At 42.5% G+C, this 14,548-nt stretch overlaps 1 protein-coding gene across 1 annotated transcript; it reads right to left on the minus strand.

Moving 5' to 3' along the window:
* Positions 1–3,578: 3,578 nt before the first annotated feature.
* tmtops3a (teleost multiple tissue opsin 3a) lies at positions 3,579–13,141 on the minus strand (the record flags this gene model as incomplete). Its single annotated transcript, XM_080840902.1, has 4 exons — positions 3,579–3,785; positions 7,120–7,353; positions 10,609–10,937; positions 12,763–13,141. 4 exons carry the CDS (start codon positions 13,139–13,141, stop codon positions 3,579–3,581), a joined length of 1,149 nt encoding a protein of 382 aa, XP_080697028.1.
* Between the last annotated feature and the right edge of the window lie 1,407 nt (positions 13,142–14,548).

Below are 14,548 nucleotides of genomic sequence, written 5' to 3' on the forward strand. Positions count from 1 at the left end.
ACAACTTTAGAGTAGAGCCAAAAAAATATATAAAAACTCATTGACCAACAGAACTAGAATGCGTTTCGTGAACGAACTGCGAGAGTGTGCTTGCTCTGTTGCGGCCATGACAGAGAGAACAAGTTCCTTGGAATTGGGGCAGGTGTCAGCCGTGCGCGCCTACCACACACACTCTCCCTGCTGGATGAGTATGCACAAATGAGTATGCATGAGTGAGTATGCATGAGTGAGTATGCACGAGTGAGTATGCATGAGTGAGTAAACATGAGTGAGTATGCATGAGTGAGTAAACATGAGTGAGTATGCATGAGTGAGTATGCATGAGTGAGTATGCATGAGTGAGTATGCACGAGTGAGTATGCATGAGTGAGTATGCACGAGTGAGTAAACATGAGTGAGTATGCATGAGTGAGTAGAGCCCTGGTATGGAAGGTGTCTCTTAATATTCCTAGTTATACAGTTGAATGGAGAGGGACAGAGAGAGAAGAGGAGCCTTGAGACCTTGGCGCAGGTGTCAGTGAAGCACAGGTGCAAGCCAGTTTAATTACCCTATTATGATGTCATAATGGCACAGAGTTCTGCCATGCAAGTCTATGGGGGAAAAAGGTGATGGAAAAAGAGGAATAAAAAAGGAGTGGCAAGGCGTATCGCCACGAAAAGACATAGCAGGTTGCACCGGATCGGGCCGGACGTTTCGGTGTTTGAACGGCGTCTGTACCTCGAACGGGCGAGGCGTAGTTAGCTGCAAGAAAAACGGGGAGAATAAATAAATAAAGAAAACTTATGAAGAACAATACTGTGCTTCCCTTCGGGCAAGCACACTAATTATTGGCACCCTGCTAAAGATGACTTAAATTATTAGTGTGCTTGCCCGAAGGGAAGCACACTATTGTTCTTCGTTTCTTACTATTTTTTTTATTCTAGTAGTTTTTCTTGCAGCTAACTACTCCTCGCCCGATTGAGATAGAGACGCAAAACGTCCGGCCCGATCTGGTGCAAGCTGCTATGACTTTTCGTGGCGGTACTCCTTGCCACTCCTTTTTTATTCCTCTTTTTCCATCACCTTTTTTCTCCATAGACTTGCATGGCAGAACTTTGAGGCATTATGACATCATAATAGGCTCATTAAACTGGCTTGCACCTGTGATTCACTGACAACTCTCACTGACACCTGCGCACGGTTCCTCTTCTCTCTCTGTCCCTCTCCATTCAACTGTATAACTAGGAATATTAAGAGACACCTTCCATACCAGGGCTCTACTCACTCATGCATACTCACTCATGTTTACTCACTCGTGCATACTCACTCATGCATACTCACTCGTGCATACTCACTCATGCATACTTACTCATGCATACTCACTCATGTTTACTCACTCATGTTTACTCACTCATGCGTACTCACTCATGCGTACTCACTCATGCGTACTCACTCATGCATACTCACTCATGCATACTCACTCATGTTTACTCACTCGTGCATACTCACTCATGTTTACTCACTCATGCATACTCACTCATGCATACTCACTCATGCATACTCACTCGTGCATACTCACTCATGTTTACTCACTCATGCATACTCACTCATGTTTACTCACTCGTGCATACTCACTCATGCATACTCACTCATGCATACTCACTCATGCATACTCATTTGTGCATACTCATTTGTGCATGCTCATCCAGCAGGGAGAGCTGGAGAGCTGACACCTGCCCCAATTCCAAGGCACTTGTTCTCTCGGTCATGGCCGCAACAGAGCAAGCACACTCTCGCAGTTCGTTCACAAAACGCATTCTAGTTTTATCAGCTATTATCTTAACAATATGAATCTAAAAAATATTTTTTTTAAACAATGTGACACATGACCCAGTACCTTAGTCGTCCATCATCACATGGGAAAGATTCAAGAGCATTCCATTGTAATAAGGCAAAAGTGTATTGACTTGCACAAGTCAGGGAATGTATACAAGAAAATAGCTGCTCAACTTAAAATGCCCAGATCAACAGTAAATCATGAAGAACTTTAAGAGATTCAAACTATCATAAGCCATCTTGGAAGAGGACACAACGCTATTTTGGCAGCAGCCACCGTGAGGAGGATATTCAGAATTAAGTTTTAAAATCTCCAAAGACCTCAGTTTCAGAAGTTCATGGTTTGTTAGCGTTTAGGGGTCACCATGTCTCCAAATCCACCACAACATGTCACCTCCATGCCAACAGACTGTTTGGAAAGTATGCCAGAAAAAAGCCTTTCCTGTCTTTTCATCACACTCAAATGCATTCAGAGTGTTTAAGGATATGTCACCAAATGCATTCAGAGTGTTTAAGGATATGTCACACATTTCAGTACTTCTACCACTCATAACAATACAATTTTTGAAATCTTAACCAGACTATATTTCGTTCACTGGATTTTTCTCAGCTAGCTAGCTGTTAGCTGATGTTTCTGTAACCTTCGCTTCGACTATTCAGATTGTAAGACTAATCAAATTATTTGGAGATTTGTCATGACCCAAGGTCTTTTCTACCTTTTCTCCTGGCCTCAAAAAGAACCACGGCACATTAGGGGGGACCCATCTGCTGGATGTTGGCCAGAAGGAACTTGCAGCAACAATCCCAGCAACCCAGTAACAGCAGACACTGTGTTTGTGGATATCCTATTGGTCCAGTCAATGTAATGTTACATAGCAATTTATAGATAAGATTAGCCCGCACGCCAACTCCCATACAGGCAAAACTTCAGTCGGTCCTTGATGAGCTTGGTTTTATTTTTGATTGATTATTTCATCTACACGACTGACACTCAATTTTTAGATCGTTAATCTTAACGATCTAAAAAGAATGCTCCTGCAGTGCAGTATGAGATGATAACTCGTTATTAAAACATTAAAACCTTTAAATGAATTTGAATTTATATTTCCTCTTTATTTCCTGAATAAAGACAACATTTGAAAAACAGTCATTCTCAGTTAATCAGCTTTTTTCACTAATAGCCTATTAAAGGGAAGCTTTTTCAACCCAGGTCTATTTAGGGTCCAAATTTGTACTAGGGCCAAAAATTATTGAAATGGGTCCAGCATCGGTTGGCCTACCCTACCGTGTGGTACTAGCGTGGGCACTCAAAGAAGAGTGGCTCCCTTCGAAAAGTGACTACAGGCACTGACAGGTTGCTACGTCAGGAGAAGAAAACGGTAAAACACTGTACAATCATTTTCCACAAAGCAAGGGAAGTGACAGGCAGGGAAAGAACAGTTAAGTCCTGCACTTTGCTCTATACACAAACCCAAATTCAGTCTTGTTCATTTTATCACTGTAGTGGTAAGACACATATGGGAGAACTTGCAGAGGAAGAGCATACGTTACAAAATACACTATTGAAAAAATCTAAGAAATATCACAGCACATTTGTTTTGTTTAGGAATGGCAGATAACACTGGAGAGCAAAAGTATCAACACATAAACAAATACAATTTTTACATTCAGCTTCCTCCATTCAGTCTTTTCAGTCCTGCAGTGGAGCTCCAGTCATTCCAGCTGGTTCACCTGTCTGTCCGAGTCCATTCCCCCCTGGTGGTCAGGGGGTGTAGTGCACCACCAGAGACAGAGTGCGTGTCTCTCTGCGCAGTGGCCTCCTGCTGGGGTGACGCAGGCTGAGGGACTTCCTGTGCCTGGGGGAGGAGCCTAGCCCTGGCTCTTTCCTGCTGCTCTTTCGTGGGTTGAAGGAGTAGCTGGGCTGTGGCTCAGCATCACACTTCACAAAGGCCACAAAGCACCTGTAGAACTGAGAGAAACATGGGGATCTCAGCACCACACTTCACAAACGCCACAAAGCACCTGTAGAACTGAGAGAAACATGGGGATCTCAGCACCACACTTCACTTGTTTTGTAATTTTACCTTGTTTTGTAATTTTACTTGTTATTATTATGTCTTTATGTTAGGGTGACCAGATTTGAGTTGGTGAAAAAGAGGACACTTCAGCGGTGACGGTCGGGGGGGGGGGGGGGCATGCTATTATCAAGGGCCCTAGTGCGCGCTATTTACTAGTTAAGAGGCACGCGCACACACACACCATTAGGCGTATATATATATATATAGCCTATATAAAAGTTAAACTTTCCTAATTATGTATAATCCATTGTGTCATCTCTCCTTTTGCTAAAGATAAAGCAACAACAAACTCTAATAGCTGGCCTCCCTCTCATTAATATTAATGTATTAATATTAATGTATCTACCAATACATAGGCCAATTACCAGAAATGTGTTGGATTCTACAGTCGAATTAGTTACTAAGGCTATTGTATTGGGAAAGTAGACATGTGAAAAAGAAAGCTATCAACAATAGCACTCTGACACACTAACGTAAACAAACGGTCAAAGTGCTGAAAGGTTCTTTAAAAACACTTAAGAAAAGCACGATTTGTTGCGGCGGCACAGCAGCTTTACTAACATCTGAAAAACACATATACAATGAAACAGGTGCTCGGCGGCGACCTATCATTCAGGGCCTGTTTTGGAGCAGATTGCCTAGCAGTCCGTAGTCTCCCAATTTGCCAAGATGCAGGTTGTGAATATCATTCCCTAAAATCCACCTTCGGTAAGGTGTGCAGTGCACTGCTCTGCTATTGTTTCTGACATATGTGACAGTGGTAACAGCCGAGTGATCTTTTTCCAAATTGAAACTCAGTAAGACCTACCTACCTGGCCGCATGGAGCAGGAGAGGCTGGCTATCCTTTCCATTGAAAACGCATATCATGCATCACCACCTTTATGTTTGAAAGGTGCTTGCCTGTGTACTTTGCCTCTAGGTCTTGACGTTTAGATTTTGCATCATTAGATCGTCTAGTCACATGATCAAATAGAGACTTGACATTGGACATCAAAATATTACCCACAAATCATTGCATATCTGTATATGACAACAATACCAATGAAAATAAGAAATTATTCATTTAATTGAATCGTTTTTTTTTAAATAGTTTCCATAGTTTATGTAGGATAAGCATATAATTGTGTTATAGATTGCTACTGACTATTTCCTTTCTACAAAATAATGGCCACCATGACCGAGATAGGTTGGCCATTCCGACGGTATATATATCATATGGTAGGCCATCTTACTAGAGCTATAACCAGTCACTGGCCGCTGGTGTGTTCCCTTAACTCCTTAACTATCGGTCGCCGCGGTAACTGCAATATACAGACTCGTTCGACGAGGCAAAATCTCGGACAATTTAGGAATCCCTGCCGGACGCTTTTTATAGGTCTCAAAAAGAGGACATGTCCGGGAAAAAGAGGACGTCTGGTCACCCTATTTATGTACCATTCCATCAACCTGCCCAGGGACTACAAGGGGAAAATAGCAATCTGCTAGAACCTGGCATAATGCATTTTCTCTTGCTGGACAGGATTAATGTTCGATTGTGCACTGTCCCTGTCTTGAAAAAATAAATACAAATAATTAAATTCAATAAATTCACAAAGGCCACAAAGCACCTGTAGCACTGAGAGAAACACAGGGACCACTAGGATCACCATCTTTTTCGTGAATCCTTACAAGTTCTGCCAACAGTATCATAATCAAGGTTTTGTTGATGGGGTCTTAAGGTCTTATAACTAGTAGGGCAACATCTTTTACTTTTAACACTCTGAAGGATCCTTCTAAGCTCTGAACTGTTTTCATGAATTAGTTAATTATTCATTATTGGTTTATTTGATAGGGACAGAGCCCATGAATGAACATCAGTATAAAATACAAAATTTAAACACATCACAGTTAACAAGAATGCTAATTTTCATCCGTAGCCCCTAGGCAGGTTACAACATTAAAATATTAAAAAGTCCAATGTGAGCCAAAGATTCATTTGGGAGATGTTCTATTTTCTCTGAGCATTTTAAAGATGGACACATTTGCATTTGTCAAAGATGTTCTTCAAGAATCACTCAAGGCATCACAGTGGCCGTGTTCTTCCAGTACCGTATTTGCTCAAAGCCAGAGTTTAACCTCTGAACTTGGGTTTCAAATCTAATGCGAAAATAAATTAAAATAAAAAGTCCATGGCCCTCAAACTAAATACATAATTTACATCAGGCAGCCGGACTTTTCATAGCACATTTATTACAGTCGCCTCAAATGAACCCTGCTGTCTGACAGTACGAGTCTACAATCAATCCCCAGCACCATCACCATTTCTATTCTTCTCAGTGTCTTCTGATCATCCTTCTATGCTGCTGATGATGCCTCATTTGCCATGGCGGGTTATGCTGCCGTGTCACAGGACAATGGTAATGATCTTTAGCTCCATCAGACAAGACACCATGCAGCGCTAGTCACATGGCTCCATCCAGCTTGCCATGCCTTGATTAACACTTGGCTATTTCAGAAGGGTGTCCATTGTGATGGAGATGTGTACAGGGGGGCTGTCATGTAGAGTAGTCAAAGAAGTAAGGCCATTACCCGCCATATGCATCCTGTATATCATGTGCGTCATGTACATTCATCATGTAGAGAGTGGGAGGCTAATAGGCACCTTTAGTCATCCACACAGCTTTTCAACAGGTCATCTTTTAATAGTTTTTTTCCCCTGATTAAATACATTTCAGGGATGCTAATGATATGGTAAAGATATGCTTCTTCTGAATGAGATGCTGGACAAGCTCTTAAGTCCAAACCAAGAGGTTTCAGAAGTAATTTGGGAACATGGAAGTGCTTTAAAAAAAATACAACTATGAAAAAACTGCGTACTAAACACAGGCTATTAGAGTACTATTATATTATTTTTGTATTATGTTATATGTCATACACTCGTATTCCTTTTATAAACTGTACTAGAGGACTACTATAATAGCATGAGAGTACTAATGAAGACGATGCGTCCTGTGCAAAGACAGCACTAATAATAACTCTAGCAAGGACTGATCTGAATGGCTTTGGACCAGGTTGGCCCGGATATTTAGTTTTAGTCTGTGAGTGCATGATCTACTCAAAGTGAGTCACTGTATTTTCAATCACTCCCTCACCTCAGTTCAGTTTTTTTTTCTTGGGAGTACAACATATGCACACACACAGAAAACACACACACACACGTCAAACAAGCACATTACCGGGCCAACCTGGTAATTGAAGAGCATATAGATGATGGGGTTGAAGACGGTGCTGCTCTTAGCCAGGACGGCCGGCACCACGCTCACCACCGGCGTGACCAGACCAGTCTCTCCGAAGGTGGCCACCAGGGCGACCAGGCCGTAGGGCATCCAGCACAGCAGGTAGCAGGACACCATGGTGAAGACCATCACCAGGATGTGGTTCTGCCGCCGCTGAGCCGATTGGAAGTTCACCCGACTCATCTGGGAAAGGCAGGCAAAGAAACATGACATGCAGGGGGATGCAAGAGGATACAAGTCCAGATTTATGTCAAAGCATCAATGCAATGCAAGTGAAAGTGTTGTTATCAGTCTGAGGGGTGCATTAGGCAGTGCCTTGTGCCATTTTGTCTATTCAGTTCACAGAAGCCTGTACATTCTTAATTGGTTAACAACGTGTTCTGTCCATTGCTCTGAAATGTTATGAATACACTAAAGATACATACTCAGTGTTAAAAAGAAGTAAACAACCATTTTATCTCAGCCAATAAAAAAAACACGTCGGGCCAGACAAATGAAAAGCCAGAGGTTGCACTCCTAAGGCAGTGGCTGTGTAATCCGTGACCTAATCGATTTCTTCCCAGTCGCATACAAAAAGGCAAATAGTCATGTGTCAAGTTTTGGTCCAATGGCTTGTGTCAAGATTCAGAGTAAGCACTCCGCGCTTCGTCTTGGCTATTGGCTTTAGACGCATAGTCCACACGCGTCATCTAGGCTAGCGCAGGTGGGGTGTATGTGTGTTCACGTCCAGGCCTAGTAAAAGCACCCAATCATTGTGTGTAGTGTGGCAGAGAGACATTCAGAACGTTTCCATGGTCACAGCATTAACTGACACTCTCTCACCCGTGTAATGGAAATCCTTTAGGAGCGAAGAACTGCCATTTCATTTTGATACAACTTGATACAAGCTGATACAGTAGTTTGGGAATAAGAATTCCAGAGCCTGAGGTATCTTTTGAATCCCTACAGACAACATCCTCAGGATCACGGATCGTGTCTAAAGCCTGATTTATGCTCGGTTACGTAAGCGTAAGCGCAAGCGCAAGAGGCCGCGCAAGCCCCTTGCGTGCCCCTTGCACGACTTTTCACGTCTTGCGTGCGTCGGCCCCTTTTTCTAGACTTGCGCCATTTTATGCAAGCCTATTGTTCTGGGTGTGAATTGCTTGGCAACACCTCCAACGCAACGCGTAAGCACCTAGCAATTCATGCTCCCTTTAGAAGCATGCAAGGGCCTTAAGCTGTGGGTAGACTGAGTTAGCGCTCCGCGTCTCTGGGCCTGTACGTCATCAGAGGCCCAGCAGGCATCCAATCTCTGAGCGCTGGTTTCATGCTCCCCTGGGCTCCTCAAAGACAACACCACACACTTCCCTGACGTCAATTTAAAGGATGTACATTTAACACCTCCAGTTGTGTGTAATGACCGTTACGATGGTCCTGTCTACGGCACCCCTTTAATCACCCCCGCCTTTTACACACTCCATAAGCCCTGGCAGAGAGACATCCAGGTCGTTTCCATGGTCACAGCATTAACTGACACTCTCTCACCCGTGTAATGAAAACTTTTAGGAGCCAAGTCAGAACATACACTCTGTGCACTGACTGACCAAAAGGCTACTGATTTACTAGATACTGTTTTTCACTCTTTTACTAGTTTTTCACTCTTTTACTAGTCACTGTTTTTCACCCTTTTACTAGTAACTGTTTTTCACTCTATTACTATTTACTGTTTTCCACTCTTTTACTATTTACTGTTTTTCACTATTTTACCATTTATGCTGTCATTGGGAAGTTCAAGTTTATATAACATAAGCCAACTCATCATACATTGCTTAATATAAATCACAAAATATCTATCTCTACCGAATGGAATTTATTTCAGGCTACTCAAACACATGATAGAATAGCAATAGAACTATCACTGTGTGACTATGGTGACGATGACACTATAACACCTCTGATTGAGAAAAAGACATTTTCATTTCATTTTCACTATTCTAGTCATATCCAAGATTTGGTTGGGGGCTCTAACTCTGACATTCAGTAAGTCAGAGTGCCATCTGAAAGATCACTGAAATGTGTCATGTATATTCATCATGTAGAGAGTGGGAGGCTGATAGGCACCTTTAGTCATCCACCCAGCTTCTCAACAGGTCATCTTTAAAAAAAAAAAATCCTTCCTGATTAAATTAATTTCAGGGTTGCTAATGATAAGCTAAAGATATGCTTCTTCTTAAAGAGATGCTGGAGAAGCCATCTGAAAGATCACTGAAGCAGCTTTCCATCCATTCTCTCTTCATTCATCTGCCCAAGCAACGGCTCCCTCTCAGCCATCCAAGCAAACGCTGGAGAAAATGAGCTGGTTACATAACGGGTGATCGCCAATAGTAACCGGGGGCCGGCTCCAGACACTAAAAATACTCCTGCGAGCTGATTCATATGTGGAATGGTGTTAGTGATGAGCTCTCCGCCAGCCGTCGGAAACCCTAATTACATATCCTGGCACTCGGCTCAGCTGTTTATGTAATGCCCTGCGAGCATGAATGACTCACACAGGCAGGTTTTGTGACCTCCTGAACCACGACCGTCTCGACTCCCCCAGAGTTGTGTTTTTGCCATTCCTCGGGGGAGCGAATCAATAGTGGCGCATAAAAATAGATCTCGAGGCAGGGATTTCTTACAGTCTTTGTAAAGCCACCCAGCTTCTGGTATGAGATGAGACGCTAACTGGAGCCTGTCTATCACAGTGAGAAGTGATTTAGCGGTGGTTTTATTCATTTCCTGGGTGACACAAGAAAGGGGGAAGGCAAAGATCATGGTGATGTATAGAGGCAGCAATAGAACCTGCATATTACTATTACTGAGGCACAGCACATTGCAAAAACTCTGGCAGTAGCGAAGCTCAAGTTTAATGATTCCCTCTCAGTATCACATTTCCATGGTCTGCACTCACTACAGCCGAGGATCAACATCAGTGAATGTCTCTGTAATCTGTTTGCACCGCGAGGAGCTTGCCAATTGTGCACTTCAGGATTAGAGCTAATCAGCTGTAGCCTGAAGGCCTTTGCAAAAAGGAGCTTTTTAAAGCCTCTTTATGTGGGCAAAAGCAGTGCTTTTCTTAGAAGTCAAAGCGTATGCGATGTTTTTGGTGTGCATAAGAGAAAGGTCAACTCTGACCCAGACCTCCTGTCCAACACAACCTACACATCCTGACTGTCTGTCAGGAATTGATTAAGATGAAATAAAATTGATCAGTAGCATGTACTTTCACATATCACCCATTCAGTCTTAAAGTTAAAACATAAATATTTCATGCATAGTGATATGATGTTGAGTGTTGATGAACGTCACTGCTCCATCATGAATGTGCAGGAGGTGAAGAGGCTCTCCAGAGGAGAGGTGTGAAGCCAAACTGACCCCGGCGGAGACCACACTCACACGACCACAGCTGTCCACACTCACCTCCCTGATGAACAGAAGGATCCTGCTGTAGCACAGCAGCATGAGCAGCAGGGGCAGCAGCAGGCAGAAGACGAAGAGGCACACCACGTACGACACACTGCCCGCCGAGCGCCGCTGCCACTCCACGGAGCAGGAGGTGCCAGGACCCTCCGGCCCGTAGCGGCTCCAGCCCAGGAGGGGAGGCAGCGTCCACATCAGCGAGTACAGCCAGGAGCCAGCCACCCACAGCCAGGCTTTACGGAAGTTCGACAGGTCAGCCTTGGTAGCGCACAGCAGAGTAGTGTAGCGCTCGTAAGACAAGATGGACAGGGACATCAAGGACACGATGCCTGGGGGACACGTTAAGAGAGAGGGGAGCAGAAAGATCAAAGAGATGCTTAGAGTGGTTAAAACATGAACTTTGTACAACTTTAAGGAGATGTGAAAAAAGCAATCACACTTTGCACTTTAATTAAGAGGCATACAACTCGGCCTTGGCATATATGACATAATTGAACACAGGAGAGGAGAGGATCTGTGGGGGATCCTGTGTAATCTTCTGAAGGTCATTCAGGTCACCAAAGGGTGAATCCATTTTACCATCTAAAATGGAGCAGCACAGCGTTTCTGAAATTCAGTGCAAACAAAAACAATCGCAATTTGATGATTTATACCATGTTTATGCTTTTGACCTGTGACAAATGTTTAAAAGCAAATAAAAATGGTCAATCACAAAAAAAAAATATTAAATTGACGATGATTTGTGTCATGTTGTTGTGTCCATCACTAATGGCAAAACAGTGTGTAATAGTATGATTGTGTTAGTGTCTTAGTGAAACGTCCCTGGGTCTGGATGTATCAGCATCCCCAACCAATGGCGAGGCTCTGAATAGGATACGACATGTCAATAAGGTGGCCATGTAAACCTTGAACTCTTTTTTCTTTGTCAGGGGAGGAGATGAAAGATAAATATGTCTTGATTTTTTTTTTCACCAGCTGAAGTATCGGCAGGTTATGTGGTTAATTAAATATGCCATTCAATTAAAATGGCTTCAGACAAAGAAGGACAGATCTGTAGCGCAATCAATTTTGCCCTGATTCACCTTGGCTGCAAACAAAGGTAGCTGTATTTTCCTGCAATCACAGCCCAACTCCTACATGCTTGACTGACAGGAAAATGGCCTGATGGCATAACGATGATGTTCAGGCACTCCCACCTCGCTCCCTCACGAAACGTTGCCAGCCTAGACTGCACTATGTGAGCAGCCGTGGCCCCTGTGGCCCCTGTCAGCACCAGCAGCTTCCATTCAAAGGGACCTGCAGTGCCACACCGCTCCCCATAGCTGGGGTTACCTCAAAGCATGTTGGTGCAAACACACAATGTCACAGGTCAATTTAACAGTGGCAGTGAGTGCCTGGATGTAGGCTTCCCCATAATTATAAACATGAGTTGCATTTCCTCTCTCTCTCTCTCTCTCTCTCTCTCTCTCTCTCTCTCTCTCGCGCGCGCTCTCTCTCTCTCTCACACACACACACACACACACACACACACACACAGGGGTGTGCTCGCACATCAGCAAAAACTGAAATTCCCTATGTAAAGGCTGTTTTGGAAGTGTGTTGGTTATCCTTAGGTTTGTCTCGCCTGTAAAATTCAGTTACAGTTGTACTTTTTGTCTTGTCTTGTTGTACTTTAGTCTACTTTTTATCGTTTCACATTTCATTTCAACATGTATGCAACATACTTCATTCGTCTCTATATTTCTACTTCAAGCACATGGATATGCCTACATTTTTATGTAGTTTTCATACAAATGCAGTGAGAGCCTTTGTTACAACGGTCCCAGTGTTGGGGACAGTTTCAACATCGGCGAGGACAATTGAAGCATGCCTTTTTTGAAGGGGTAACGTTAAAGTAACAGTTACGGCAACAACCATGCATGGATAAAAACGAAAATAGTGTGGATAAGGGTTTTTCTGTAAGATGTAGTGTTATCAAAATGCCACCATCTAGATCGAAAATCACCGATCGCAAACACCTGTTACTTGTTTCTGTCAAAACGCATCAATTGAGCAGCCAAAACTTGAAAAAACTAACTAAAAGCTATTTGTGTATACACAGTCTAAAATATAGGAGGCAAATGCCCTCACTATTAAACTGAAAACTAAACTCACCGAAAAGCGAATTGGCAAAACCATACCACTGGCAACCATGGTCCCCGATGAGCCACCTCCCGTACACATTTGCAGCAAAACTGAATGGCGTGCCAAAAATGCACACAAGTATGTCACTGACGCTGATGTTCAGCAGGATGATGTTGATGGGTGTCCAGAGAGAGCGAAACTTTGCGAATACCAACAGAACCAGAAGATTGTTGAAGAATCCGAAAAATAGGATAATTCCGAGGAATATTGCTACTATTGTGTGGCCGGTCCTACTCAGACCAGTTGCGTCTTGTGGGAACAGAGGATCCTCTGTGCTATCATTAAAGCTTTGGTTTAAACTGAAACTCTCTGAAATGCTCAAATTCACACTCCAAATGTGGACTAACATAGCTGCTTCAGCGTGTTACTGGGAGAAGCGTTAGCACAGTGACAGGGAGACGGGATTGTTGTGTCTCACTCAGACAACACAATGTCTATCGGCTCACTGACACCCCTTCATATTCGGCGCTCTGTGTCCAATGATATGACCTCAGGATGTGGCCACTGGCAGTGGAGCGACTGTCTTGTAAATGAGTCACCCTTGAAGGACTCAGCATCAAAAAGTGCATTCCCATTGCTTATTTTACTAATAGGCAATTAAATATGAATTTTAATATTCATATTATTTCATATTATTTCACAAAGCTTTACTAATAGGCAATACAATATTAATTTTAATATTCATATTATTTCACGTGCCTGCAGTGAATGTCACAACATTTTAATGAGGTGTTGATGGTGATTCATGGTGATGGTGTTTTGTACTATAATATTCATACACCTAATTAGTGGCTATCTACTACTTTGCAGTGGTTAGCTTTCTTTCTTTCTAAATATATCTTTATCATTGTATTAGTGACAGAATAGTTTGCTGCTGTGACTGTAAGCACATCACTGTCCATGTGTTCATTGTTCGAGGCCACGGTCACCAAAACATGTGATGTTTTTTCACAACCTGTTTTGTGTCAAAATTCTTATTCTATCCTCTCTGAAACTTGTGCCTGTCAACCAGCTCATGTACATGTCTATGTCAGTCTCATTTCTACACTGTCTACTGGTCTGACTTGGAGCAAGAGGGAAAATAAAAGCTTCAAAACAGTACACTGGGAATTGTATTTCGAACCATTCTATTTTAAAATGTATTCTAATCATATTCTACTGTGTGCATGGACACTTTAAAGAAGGAATTGTCACAAAAACATATTTTTAGAGCACAGATTATTTTCTTTGAACCTTAACTGTCGTAAGTCCATATCCCTCGGCCAGGATTTTTTCTTTTTTTCTAGGGTATGTTTTCATTTGATTTAAATTAAACCTTTTTTTACTGCATTCCTTTTACTTAAATTATATTATTGCTGAGGTCTTCTAGAATATGTAATCAGATATTCCATTTGTTTTTAGTTAAGGGAAATGTACAAAAACATCAAGGCATGTAAGACAACTTAGAAAAATCTAAAAGGCTTTGGACTGTAGAGGGTTTTTCACCTGATTTCTTTCTTCCCTACATTCATTGGTGTCCAAGGTAATGTAATTTGTTTTTAAAGCCCTCAATGGATTAGCTCCACAGCATCACTGATCTGCTAATTCCATATTCTGCCACCAGGTCACTTAGGCCGTCCAAAACAACAACTCCCCTCAGTCCCCCACTCAGTGTCCCCAAGCCCACACCTTTTATTATGTTTTTAACATCCTCTTAGTGCATTTTAATCTTTTGATGGTTTTATTTTTTCTCCTAAATTTGTATTTTCTATTTCAT

This window comes from Sprattus sprattus (assembly GCF_963457725.1).
Source record: "Sprattus sprattus genome assembly, chromosome: 6".
Lineage (NCBI taxonomy): Eukaryota > Metazoa > Chordata > Actinopteri > Clupeiformes > Clupeidae > Sprattus > Sprattus sprattus.